Consider the following 14056-nt stretch of genomic DNA (forward strand, 5'->3'; position numbering starts at 1 on the left):
TATTTCATTGAGAAATCTCTAACTCTGTGCCTTTTGGCCATATCGATGTTCACTCATTTTTAAGGCAAACTTGGCTTGTCATCATTGAATGCGAATTATACGAATTCTCATGGACCGTTCCAACAGTCAATGAAGAATTTAAGGGGAGTGAGGTCAAGGTTGTGAGGGAACAGGTGCCTCCTTAGAACAAGGACACTTAAGAAAATTGTTGTTAGGTTGGTTCTTTGCGTGTTTCAATCTTGGTTGATAATATGCTAGCTGGTTTGTTGATACCAGAAGCTGAGACATTACCTCCAAAAATTATTACTTTTATCTGTCTTGCATTGGTTGTATGAGAGAAAAGATTAACCAAAATTAATTTTGTATAGACTCATAAAAATTAGGAATGGCCTCTGGTTGGATATATCTGGTATTGTTATATTGTCGGACTGTGAATCATGACAGCACATTCATATATACACTTAACCTAGTTAACAAATTTGATTCACAGTTTGAAAACATAATATGTTCGACTATATAATGTAACATGCTGTATTTCTCACAAGTAGAAAACTACTCTCTTTCAAATATTATATAAATTTTCTTTATTATGAGGTAAGGTAAGAAGCTGTCCTGTATCATATTATGTTTAGAGTTCATTTTTAGGTGTTTTTTCTGGCAATAATCTGGGAACAGAGTCCTTTTTGAAAGATTCCGGTGTAGTTGTTTATACAAAAATGTGAAGGATCCTGAAAGCTTTAGTTCATTCCAACACCAGCAGTTGCTTGTTTTGCTAATGTGTCAGACACAATGTTGGCTTGTCTGTTGCAAAAGTTTTTAAAAGACTGTTGGTTAATAACTTAATAGTAACTGTGGGAACCGAATTAAATCATACCCTAGGTCAAATAATTCCTTCCATTTGGGGATTATTTGACCTAATTGGGAATTACTCAACCTAATTGGGAGTTACTCAATTTAATTGGGAGTTACCCAATTAAATTGAGAATTACCTAATTAAGTTGGGAATTGATTTGATTCCTACCCCAATTCCCAATTAAATGAGGAGTTACCTAATTAAATTGGGATTTGATCTGATACCTACCACGATTAGGATTTGATTTACCCAAATAAATCAAATCCCTAATTAATCAAATCAATTCCAAATAGGAGGAATAATTCCTTCCATCTATGGAATTATTCTCTAAAACCCTAATCTCCGAGACCATTATAAATACTTGACTACGCACAAAGGTGAAGGTACGTCTAAATTCCTGAAACTCTGCAGAAATTATTTCTCACAAACCCTAGCCACCACTTTCTTTCTCTCTGACACAAGGCTTGCCACCACACAAGTTTTCTTGAAATACCCTACCTAACTTAGGCATCGGAGCCAACATGTGGTTACCCCGATCTGTTTTGAGAAAGAGAAGTGAGAAGACGAAGGAATCTTAGACGAATATCCTCGTGAGGAAATTTGTACAAACAGTAACTTTGTTAGACTAGCTAGCTATTAGGAAATGATCCAACACTGCATAATGCATCAAACTGGGTCTTGTTAGTGAAGAAATGGAAATGTGTAAACAGAAAAAGAAGTAGGCAACGATCGAGGATTCGAGGTTTTGAGTCTAGAACCTCCTTCAACTAAAGTTCGATACCATGTTGTACAATCATTAAATACTTAAATTTTTTTTTGAAAACTTGGGTTTTAAGGAAATGAACAACCCTGTATATCAAGTGAAACACCGCAGTAAAAAAGGAGTGGAAGGGCAATGCTGTTATTTCCTGAGTTCATGCAAGTTAATTTTTTTCAACAATAACCTTATCTTGCTGAAATTAGAAATTGACTAGACGAAGACAAGGTGTAATTAGATCTTGGGATTGATGAAGGGAAATAGTACGCTTCCTAGAATGATCATTTATAGTGTACTTCAGAGGTATAGTTGATTCTTTGAACAAGAACTACCTACTTCTTCAAGTTGCTTCTGCTAGCGGCAGTTTTTTTTCTTCTTTTCTCTATTTCCATGAACTTCTTTCCATTCCTCTAATGTTTGCATCTCTCACAAATGTTAGACAACCCGCTAGCTCCAAAAATATGGGATGAGCCAACAATATATATCAAGTTAACGTGGAGCGGCAGATCAACAGAGAGAGACAACATATAGGTGTAGCTCCACCTTGCTACACCTCAAAAACCAGCACTTAAAACTTGGAATGGGGATTAAACAGAAGAAGGTTATAATACAAAATATTGTTAGACAACCCCTAGCACTTTATTAAGAAGGCTCCAAGTAATAAATCACATTTATATAATCATGCAACATGTGGATGAAATTTGAAAACCAATGCTTGTGTCCGACTCGATTAGGTGAAAATTTGGTCCAGCAATGCACATAACCAAGACCTTCAATTCCATGCATCTTTTGGAAAAAGGCTGGTTGAAATTAAATTTGACAGTTCTTCCTTGGGAGGAGAGAGAGAGAAGAGAGCTGAGGCCCTCCTTACCAAGACACGTCAAAACCATGGTTGGTATTAGGAGCTGCTTTGTCTCTTAATTAAACGTGCTTTTGCCTGTGCTAAATCATGGTTGGTATCAATTTTGGATATTAATTTGAAGGACATTTCTATGAACTATCATATATTTATGTTTTGATTACTTGGATGATCGTACCCCAGAAGCTCACGAGTACATGGATTGAAACTGTGATTTTTTTTTGGTACCAAGAAAGAAACGTGAAATTCATCAATATCCTCATAATAACCTGGATCGTATATCTGCATGGTCTACTCATAAATTGGTGGTCCAATAAATGTGGCTCTGGGCTCTGTGTCGTATTTTTGTATGAACCAAATGAATTGATGGAATGGAAAAGTGGTAGGTTTGATTGTTTGTTTGTTTTTTAAAAAATATTTATTATCAAACCAAAGAGGTGGTAGTTTGGAAAAGCATGTAAAAATGAATGTGAGGGTGAATTCAAGTCATGACACAGCTAGAGGTCAGATTTGTTGCATAGGTGAAACTCACTCGTATATAGGCTCGTTTTGGTGGGCTTGATTATATGATTGGAATCAATTATGTTATGTCTAATCCTAACTGTTGTAAAATTGTGAATTCCCCAACCAAATGGTTGAGACATTAAGTTGAATTGGTTTATGTCTAATCATGTTCATTCGGTCATGTAAATGGTTGAGAGATTAAGTTGAATTGGTTTATGTCTAATCATGTTCGTTAGGTCATGTAATAACATATGTCAGTTAACTCCTTAACTATATGTAGTACAAAACACATATCTAATTGATGTAATTTAATGAGGTCTAATTTTAACTCATTATTCAGTTCAATTTCAATCACCGAACATAATCTATATGAAGAAAAAAGAGGTTCCAATACATTAATACACATATTTTTCTCCGAATTCTCTTGCTGGTAAAGAAAGTGTATCTAGTCTTGTGATTTCATTACTCCTCTCCTTTCTTCTTTCTTTCTTTCTGTCTTTTTTTTTTTCTAGGGTTTTCATTAATACTTCAACATATGCAGTTGTGTTGTGTAGGTTAAAATTATGGACTTTGAATCTACAGCTGGATGGTTATCTTTTTCATGTGGGAATGCCTCCAGGATGTCATGTCCATCAGACAGGTTTTGAGCCAAGGCATGGTAATAAGGGACCCAGCCACGTGTCAGTGTGAATTAGGCCTAAAGGTGAAATTGCAAGACTCTTCTTCTCATTTTGAGACCAATTGGTAAACTAATTAAAAAAAATATTTGGCACAAAAAATTTCCCACGATTATTGCATCGAGCTTTTATGATAAATATATACAAACAATGGCATAGGGTATGATGGTACAAATGAGATTTAGGTTGTGGTCGGGATTCAGTCTAGTTGGTGGTCACACCTCTCCATAAAGGACAAGAAGATCTCAATTCTATTTTAATTGAGTTAGGGCTTGCCACTCTTCCGAGTCTTCTCTTAGACGGTACAATAATTATAAAGTTTGAGACTAAGATTTCAAACCTTATCCCAATTTTTTGGTATGATTGGCACAGTTACGTGACGTTAATAATCCACTCAAGTTATAACATGTGTATCTATTTATTTATACTATAACCTAGATCCATAAAATATTAACCATATCAGACTTATATTATAAAATATAGAATAATAACACCACATGATGATTTGTCCGTAACGCTAACAAATTTCTCCATCACACTTGAGCTAACAATTATTTCTGATAATGAGTGTTAGAAGGCCCTCCTAAATTTTAAAGAGCCCGTCAATGTGGTTGCAAAAATAGAATCCTCTAAAGCTTTGGAAATACCTAGTTTAACTACATATAAGAACTCATTTATTACTTGTACACCTACTTGTGATGCAAGGATGGTGCATTTAACTATTAACTATAGTGTTTTGTCACAAATCATCAAGGTCGTTGTTTTGTCACAATGAATCATAGCTTATGGTGGCACAATGCATAGTTGTTGTGCAGGACATTATCTTTTTCTCTAAATATTGTTCTTAGGCTTGTCATTTCACCTTTAGTTTTAATGAGGTTCTTATACTTATCCTTTAAGCAAAGAACACCTCAAACATTTTCTCATTAATGTCTTACCTATTTATCAATTTGCCAAATGATCTTAAGAAGAAGATTGAAGCAACAAACAACTAATGAAGATAGCATATTTACCCAACACAACCATGTTGTGTGACAGCTTGCATTTCCTACCGGGTTTGCTCTGTATGTGACAGCTATCCATTTCTTCCCATTCACTTCCTGTACTAGTTTTCCCCATTTACGACCTTTCAATTTGTGTGAAAATTCACTATTATAAAATCAGAATTATGTTAAGTCACTTACGAGCACTTAATTAGCTTTCAATCGTTGATACATATAGGTCTCTTAATGCATCGATAGCTGACAATGATCCATATATATGTACAATTATCTCCACAGTTCCTCATAAAACAAATTCATAATTTAATGTGCCATAACAGTCAAGTTGTTGCATCAGTATGCAAATTAATTCTTAATCATTTTATTCCTTACTAGAAGAAAAACAAACAGATTTCCAAACCAAAGCAAAAAAATAAAGGAAACCCAATTCCAAAGAGAGCCTAAAATAATCAAGATTACTGGACCATCGGCATTAACTCCTGTTCATCAGTCAATTAGAGCTGCCCAGTTTGGCTTTGTGTTGGATTGTCAGTCCAATTGACACATGTAATGCAATTATTCAATCACGATAATAACCCTGGTCCCATCCCATTGACCCCAGCAAAATGTGATCAATACCCACTTAGAAAATAATAATAAAAATAATCCATGTTGAGGTGACAAATAATTGAGCACAATTTTGTTCATTAAATTTATAACCATAGGATCTGTTTTTTTTTTTTTTTTTTGGGTAATGGTTTTTAAAGCTAACTTTCAGTTACCCAACAAATTTGGTTCTTTTACAGGTACCCCAAGTAGTATTTCTAGCATTATTTAATTTGTATTTGCCGCTATTTATTTATTTATTTATTTATTTTAACAGAGCTTATTTACAGTTTAGAGATGGAGCTGCCTTTGTAGTAATGGAAGAAAATGGTGAGATAACAGAGAAGAATTAATCTAACGGCCATGGTGGCTTCCTAACTCAACCGTGGCATTCATTTCACCATTAATGACTTTTCCAGTTGTAGTTCAAGAACTCTTAAATACAGTTGAGTTTGTTGTGTTTCTTTTCAGTTATTTATTTATTTTTTCTTATTCTCATCTCATTGGAACAAATTTTATTATTTGTTTATTTTTCATGCATGAATTTGAGGTACTTTTTTCAGTATATATAAGTGTACACACACAAAACTAGGCCAACCAGTGGCAGCCACATAGAGGTTGAGGAGGGCAGCAACTTCTTCTGTGAGAGTGCTTTTCTGAGGCCTTCGTCTGCTGCTTTCAAATGGCCTTGGTTTGGGCAGTGAAGCTCGTTCTCTTTTTATGGCTCTTCAACGTTCTCCCTTCCTCTCAAGGTTCTTTTGCTTCCTCTCACTTCTTCTACCTTCTCTCTGTCTCTCTCTCTCTCTCTCTCTCTCTCTCTCTCTCTATGGCTCTGTGTTATGTGTATGTGTTTTTGTTTAGTTATTACTTGTTTTAGAAGTTTTTCTTCTCTGTCAATGGGATCACTTGGAGGGCAGTCTAGCCTCAGATGGCTCTTTCTTTTTCTTCTTTTTCTTTTTTCTTGTTTAAAGAAAGAAGTTCTTCACCTTGATGGGCTCCATTTTGCTAAATTTTGGTATATGCATTACTTTGTAGTTTGTTTTTCTTGCACTAATCATGATACTATGTGTTGGGTGGCTGCACTAAGTATAAAATATCAAAATGTGGTATGTGGCAATTTCTGAAGGCCTAATTTTAATTTGGTTGATATAGACTTGTGTCCCTACAACTATTTTATTTTGGTTTCAACTGTGTCCCAAGATCACCCTTTCTCTTGGCTATATGCTTATGCAACATCTCTTTCTTCCTTCCCCAATTGGAAAAACCAATTAAAACCCTTCAAGAAATTGTAGAATTAAGAAGTTTGTGTTTCATGTTTGGCTTGCTAGTGATATACAAATTGAATTGACATAAAAATTTGGACATTATTTGATGCAGGGAAGGGGAATTTCAATGAATTTAGGTACCCATTCATCAAGCGTGCAAGCACTTTCCCATCTGCCTCATCTTCTTCATCAAGTGGCCACAACAATGTCTATGACTACATAGTTGTGGGAGGAGGCACAGCTGGTTGCCCATTGGCTTCAACCCTCTCCCAGAAATTCAATGTCTTGGTACTTGAAAGAGGGGGTGTGCCTTTTGCCAATTCCAATGTCTCATTTCTTCAAAACTTCCACATTGCTTTGGCAGACACTTCACCTACTTCTGCCTCCCAAGCCTTCATTTCAACAGATGGAGTCATTAATGCTAGGGCTAGGGTTTTGGGTGGAGGCACTTGCATCAATGCTGGCTTCTATACTAGAGCAAGCACAAGGTATGGTGAATATAATTTTTTTCTTGGAATTAAGCCATTTTTGGGGAAAATGAATACAAAAAGAATGGGTTTATTTTGAAGGTTTAGGTGAGGCATTTAATTGCTAACCAATTAAGTTCAAATAGGTGAAGGAGAGCAAGAAAAGGGTTCATGGTATATTATGATAGCTTAGTTTGGATGTATGATTTGGTCCCCAAAAAAGATTTAGCATCAAAACAAAATGGGGATAATTATATGGTTTTTATTTTTATTATTAAAATAAAAATAATAATAAAAAAAGAGTGCAAGACTAGCTAGTGTATTGGTGTATAAATACCACATTATGGCCAAATAAATAGTCCTGTGTAATAGTTAAGCATTGATTTGGACAATGAATGAATGACCTCCTTATGGTTGCTGCATTGCCATGTTATAGTATTATTGGCTTCCACCCTACCACCCACCACCTCACCAACCCATTATTGTTTTTTTTTTTTTTACCTTGTGCATTAATTTTTATAATAAATTTTTTTTTATGAAATATAATAAAATAATTAAGTTTGAAAACATTAAGACCTATTTCCTACTTAAATTAATTACAATCCACATTTAAAAGAAAAAAGTCATTATCTACTAGATTACCTTATAAAGAATCCAGCCTAGGATTATGTCACTTAATGATGTAACACATAAATGATTTAAACAAAAATGTGTGGCTATGGATCAGCCTACACTGCTTGAAAATATGTCCAACAAAAACAAACCCACATGGATTTGATAATTTCCTCATTAGGGTTCAATGTATGGATGGTGACCATATGACAATTCACGTGTCTTGTATGCTTAAGTTTTGGTCTAAATGCAACCCAAAACCAGCCTTACTTGAAAATTGGGATCCTTTGTTTGATGTTGAAGCTATATATTGTGGCATGTGCAGGTTTATAAAGAGTGTGGGATGGGATGCCAAGCTAGTAAATGAGTCCTATCCATGGATTGAGAAGCAAATTGTTCACCAGCCTAAGCTTGAGCCATGGCAGGTGGCTCTAAGGGACAGTCTTTTGGATGTTGGAATTTCACCTTTTAATGGCTTCACTTATGATCACCTCTATGGAACCAAGGTTGGTGGAACCATTTTCGACAGATTCGGTCGTCGTCACACTGCCGCTGAACTGCTGTCATCTGGGAACCCTCAGAAGCTTACTGTCTTGGTCTATGCCACAGTTCAAAGAATTGTTTTTGACACATCAGGTAATGCTAGTTACATCTGAAATTTGATGTCAATTGGTCACATAGTTTGGAGCATAAAATCTGTTACTAATTGTCATATATGTCAATTAATTCACATTTCATCAATTTAAGCTTTAGTTTTTTTTGGATTTAGTGATTAAAAGAAGAGTTTTTTTTTTTACAAATTTATAAATAAACTCAATCCTAGACATGAATTTATAAAAAAACCCAACACTATTTAAAACATAGAAACACACCCAAAATCAACCCAAAAATCAACAATTGTATATTTTTTGGGTGTGTTTATAAATGGGTTTTGAGTGTGTTTAATAAATGGGTTTTGGGAGTGTTTATAAAGTGTTATTCATGTTGGGTTTTTTTATAATTTCAGCCCCTATTTTGGGTGCATTAGTGAAACTCCCTTTTTTTTTCTTTCATTAATATAGGGAAGAGACCAAAGGCGGTGGGAGTGATCTTTAAAGATGAAAATGGGAACCAGCATGAAGCAGTTCTTGCTGCTAAGCCACAGAGTGAAGTAATATTGTCCAGTGGAGCAATTGGAAGCCCTCAAATGCTGTTGCTAAGTGGAATTGGACCCAAAGCTGACCTTGAAAAGTTGAAGATTCCAGTGGTGCTTGATAATAAGTTTGTTGGGAAAGGCATGGCTGATAATCCAATGAATGCAATCTTTGTCCCTAGTAACAAAGCAGAAAAGCAGACACTAATTCAAACTGTAGGGATTACCAAGATGGGTGTGTACATTGAAGCTAGCAGTGGATTTAGTCAGTCTATGGATAGTATTCAATGCCACCATGGAATCATGTCCGCTGAGGTAAGTAATTAACATATTGGTATTTGATAATGATGCTTCAGAAATTGTTTCGTGTGATCCTAACACCGCTGTGACTAGTCTATGTGCTATAACGTGGATGGATTGGTAACACCACATGATGATGTTACGGTCACATGGAGAAGTTTCTCGTGATACTTAATACTCATAAGATTCTCATGGATTTGATTTCTGTTTTCTCTGTTTCATGAACTGCATTTTGTTATATAACTTGCAGATTGGGCAGCTATCTACTATTCCCCCAAAGCAAAGAACCCCAGAAGCAGTTCAAGCATACATTAGGCGCAAGAGAAACTTACCCCATGAGGCATTCAAAGGAGGCTTCATTCTAGAAAAAATTGCCAACCCAATTTCTAAAGGTGACCTTAGCTTGGTCAACACTAATGTTGATGATAACCCCTCTGTCACCTTCAATTACTTCAGCCACCCGTACGATCTTCAACGCTGTGTTGATGGAATCCGTGTAGCCACGAAGGTTGTGCAATCAGAGCATTTCACAAACTACACAAGATGTAACAAGCAAACTGTGGACAAGGTGCTTAACAGTAGTGTCGAGGCTAATGTCAACCTCATCCCTAAGCATACCAATGACACAAAGTCCTTGGAGCAGTTCTGCAAAGACACTGTGATCACTATTTGGCACTACCATGGAGGTGCTCATGTAGGCACTGTGGTTAGCCCTCAGCACAAAGTTCTTGGCGTAGACAGGGTCCGGGTTGTCGATAGCTCAACATTTTCTGAATCCCCAGGGACTAATCCTCAAGCCACTGTCATGATGATGGGCAGGTATGTATACATATGATCATATCATGTTTGGGTGGAATTGCCTCCCCCTTCTTAGAAAGAAAATAAGTGAAAATTGAAATTAATTTGCTATGTGTTGTTTGATATGCAGGTACTTTGGAGCGAAGATCTTGAGAAAGAGATTGGGAAGAGCAGCTGGTATATAATGTAAGGAAATAAGGCCTAGTAGTCAGCAGGATGAGAGCAACTGAGCGTTAGTTGAAACAGGGTGTGATGTAATTTTAGTTGTTTTGATTCTTAGCAAGCTCTAATGTGTAAAAAAATTGGCTTGCCGTGTGAAAATACATTTTATTCTATTATTAAATATTATCTCTTAGTCTTTAATCTCAACTACTTTTCTCCCAAGAAAAAAAAAAGAACAAATACCTTCTGCTTGTTTAACCAAGAAAATTAAATTTATTTTGAGTGGTTTTATTGTTATTAAAAAGAAAAATATATTAAGTTATATACCCATTTGTTGAGGCCCAAAAAAATCCAAGGCTGGGTCCAAATATATTTCCGCCCAGTACAACACTAAGCGGAAAATCCTTATATAAGCAACATGCCACGCTACAAGCGTAAGGGCTCATTTGGTACATCGGATTGTACTGATGGTACTGCACCGGATAAATAATCTGACTAAATTATACAAGATACTGTGTTTTAGGGTGGCATTTTAAACCGAAAAACCGCAAAATCAACCGACAATTTACTGCAATGAAACGCAATCGCGTAAATGAACCTCATTTATGTATTAAGAACCAAACCGCATTTGCGTTGCTGATTTGATTTTCAAAACTTGCGTTACCGCAAACCGCAAAGTATAACCGCACGGATGATGAGGTTGAATTCTATATAGAAATGGAACATATGACAACTTATAAGTAATTAGTTTATTTATGCTAATGTTATTTATGTTTCTTATAATAAAATGTACTAAACTATGTTGTTTTATTTGTAAATAACATTGGTGCTCAAACAACACAACGGGATTTTTCAAATTCACTCACCACCAACACTTGAGTTTGTAACTTTAGTTTGTAACATTGATGTATTGCATTTTCCTTTTAGTTTGTAACTTTAATTAACTTTGAATTGGATTGGATTTTTGGTTGTAACTTTAATTCATTTTGCTTTGCATTTTTCTTTTGGTTTGTAACTTTAAAAGATTTGGAATTGGAATACTTGAGAAGTTTAACTTTAATTGGAATGCTTGGAATTGTAACTTTAATTTTCTTAGGTTGTGAATGCTTGAGAAGTTGAGGAGATTGTGAATTTATATATGCTTGAGAAATTGAGGTTGTATATTTATTTATTTAGGTTGTGAATTTATATTTTTGTGAATGCTTGAGAACTTGCGGTTTTAAACCGCAAAACGCGTTGGTTTGCGGTTTCAAAATCACTAAACCGCAAATAGTCTCGGTTTGCGGTTTGAGTAAAATTACTGTTACCGAACCGCAACCACCCCTACTGTGTTTGGTGCTCCGTCGGATAACAATGAATCGAACTCCATAAATTTTAAATAAAAAAATAAAAAAAGTAACTCAGTTTAATTTAATCGAGGTGTATTGACATCCTATACCTGCAACGTACAATGCTAGATTTACCACGCACCAAAAAAAAAATTGAAACTACAATGCGATTATATATCATCAATTGAATCTGTAATGCCATTCCATCATTAAGTATGTATACAATTATGTTTCGCTAAGGAGGGCCTATCCTGTCGATTGTGAGCATAGAACCACAACCAAGAACCATAGAAATTAATGTTTCTCTGTTATCAATAATTCAACCCAAGAACAGAAATCCAATTTTTGAACCTCTACTATCAAATTCACCAAATTCTACTATAAGGTCTTTTGCTTCAAGCCTCTTTATTTTTTTCAATCGTAGTCCATCCCCAAATCTTCTCAACACATCCAACCCCCAATCTGGAACATGAGCAGCCCACACCCACACTCTACCAAATCTATAAAGAAAAATCTATCAATTTGTGTAGCAAATAATTTCCTACACAATCGAATATCCAAATATGTATTTCTTTAACACTGAACAACGCATACTTGAAACTAAGATGGGCATCAATCAAAACTAAAAGGAAACCAAATTGTGAGAATCTGTGGTTGAAGAGGAAGGGACTTGATTGAGTCTATGTCTATGGTACAACGGATTATTTCGTTAATTAGGTGCTGGAGGAAGAGCCGACCTGCTGGGGTTAGAGGTTCATCGGAGTAGTCATTAGTTGTTGATCAACCCATGTGAGAGAGAGAGAGAGAGAGAGAGAGATCTGAGGAGAAGATAGCAAAGTAGAAATGTAGAGCGTTTTTTTTTTCCTAATCTTATAATTAAGTGTGTATTATCTAAAACGGGGTGTGTGGGTTGTATTAGTTAGTCGGGTAAAGAGAGTATTAAAAACCTAATCCATTTAATATAGTCTGGTAATTAAATAATACAAGTTGACACCAAACAACTGACATGGACTATTTACTCATATTCAGAGTCTAATACGATGTACCAAACATACTCTAAGTGGACCCAAGCCACGCAAATGCCTTGGGCTTGCTGATCATGTTGTGGTATGGATGGTTACAAGATTCACGAGGCCCATTGATGGGCCAAGAAGTGGAAGTTTTGGGCTGCTTGGGAGCACTAAAACTCAAGCTCATTTCTTGAGCCCAAACATATAGGTAAGTCTGAGAGAGAAAGAGTGGCCCAATAGCTTAAGAAAATATCCAATGGCTTGCAAACACTTGGAGAAATCCCACATCAACCAAAATATCCAGCACCTTGATCAAATATGTTGTTTCTAGCAGCCTTAGCAAACTCACAAGCCGCTGGAAACAAAATACCAATAGCTCAGCCCAGCATCGTGGAAAATATCCAACATATTTGTCAAAACCATCAAAACCAAGCAAACCCATGTGCAGATCACCTTTTTTGACTAGCACCCTTACTCATTCTTTCCTCTTCAAGCTTTGGTAAGAAAACAAGAAACAAAAGTGGGTAGCTCCTCACCCACATGGAGAAGTCCAACTGCCTGAGGACCTTGGAACTCCAAAAAGCTTCATGCCTACATGCTCAGGCTAGGAAAGTTTAACCAAATAAGATGGAATGGAAGAAAATGAATGAAAAGGGGAGATGGTGGCTTGATAAAATTGAGGTTTTCAGTTATTATAAAAGAAGCCACTTTCTACCCAACAAAGACAACTCACCTTAGTTGCTGCAAGCCTCCCAACAACCATGAAAATTCATTAAAGGCAAGCATCCCCTCTGGAACCCTTCAATTTCATGCTTTGTTCCTCCATCTTCCTCTTTTCTCTCTTTCAAAACCCACATCCAGAGAGAGCAAGCACCATCTCTCATCTCTGGAACCTTTCGATTTCAAGTCTTGTTCTTCCATTGCTTCCTATTTTCTCTTTTGTCAAATCACCCAGGAGCTTGACGAAGCTTTCTTCAAGCTGCTGGAAATATGCTAAAGTCACCCATGCTTCCATCTTCTTCCTCTCTTTCCATAAACACACATCCAGAGAGCAATCATCATCTCTCATCCCTGAAACCTTGTAATTTCGAGTCATATTCCTCCATCTCCTCCCATCGTCTCTTCTGGAAATCACAGCTCTTTCTCTCTCTCATGCTAAACTTGTGAATGCTCAGCTCCCTTGCCACAAGCTTCTTATGTCAAGCCAAGAATTTATCTGTAAGCGACTGTTGGTTTTATTGGTGAAGAAGACCAAAGTGTTTCCTAAGGCTCAGCTACCCTTTCGAAACACTCTTGGGGCCTGATCTTTGAACTCAGACACAGGCAGCTTCACTGCTTTCTTTTTCGACAGCCCAAGCCCATTCGTCAGGTTGCTAGAATAAAAAGACCCCTACACCATTCTTAGCATTAATGATATAGATAAACCCTACACTACTTAATTTCTATAAACAAACCCAAAAAATGACATTTGGTCATATTGAATTTATTTTTGATTATTAAATTACTTTGATGCCCTATCGAGTGTTTCGGGGTTTTTTTATGAGGTTTTGGCGTTGGACTTGTTTTAAGAAATCGATGGCAGTTTTGTAATAGAAAGTTTGAAGCATCTTTGTTATGTTGTAAACGGGCTTTGGGTATGTTTGTAAAGTCATTTCATGTAGGTTTTTCTAAAATTTGAGCCCCTATATTGGGTATAATAGTGAATCTCCCTAAAAATAAACCCTTTCTTCATATTTCTTTGCCCCA

General features: G+C 36.1%; 1 protein-coding gene across 1 annotated transcript; it reads left to right on the top strand.

The window, feature by feature from the left end:
- Positions 1–5826: 5826 nt before the first annotated feature.
- Positions 5827–10173, top strand: HTH (Glucose-methanol-choline (GMC) oxidoreductase family protein). Its single transcript, XM_008230072.2, has 6 exons — positions 5827–5988; positions 6614–6989; positions 7906–8216; positions 8642–9027; positions 9263–9831; positions 9941–10173. Exons 1-6 carry the CDS (start codon positions 5919–5921, stop codon positions 9993–9995), a joined length of 1767 nt encoding a protein of 588 aa, XP_008228294.2. The 5' UTR covers positions 5827–5918; the 3' UTR covers positions 9996–10173.
- The last annotated feature ends 3883 nt before the right edge of the window (positions 10174–14056 follow it).

Source organism: Prunus mume, linkage group LG4, assembly GCF_029339155.1.
Source record: "Prunus mume cultivar Tortuosa linkage group LG4, ASM2933915v1, whole genome shotgun sequence".
NCBI classification, from domain to species: Eukaryota; Viridiplantae; Streptophyta; class Magnoliopsida; order Rosales; family Rosaceae; genus Prunus; species Prunus mume.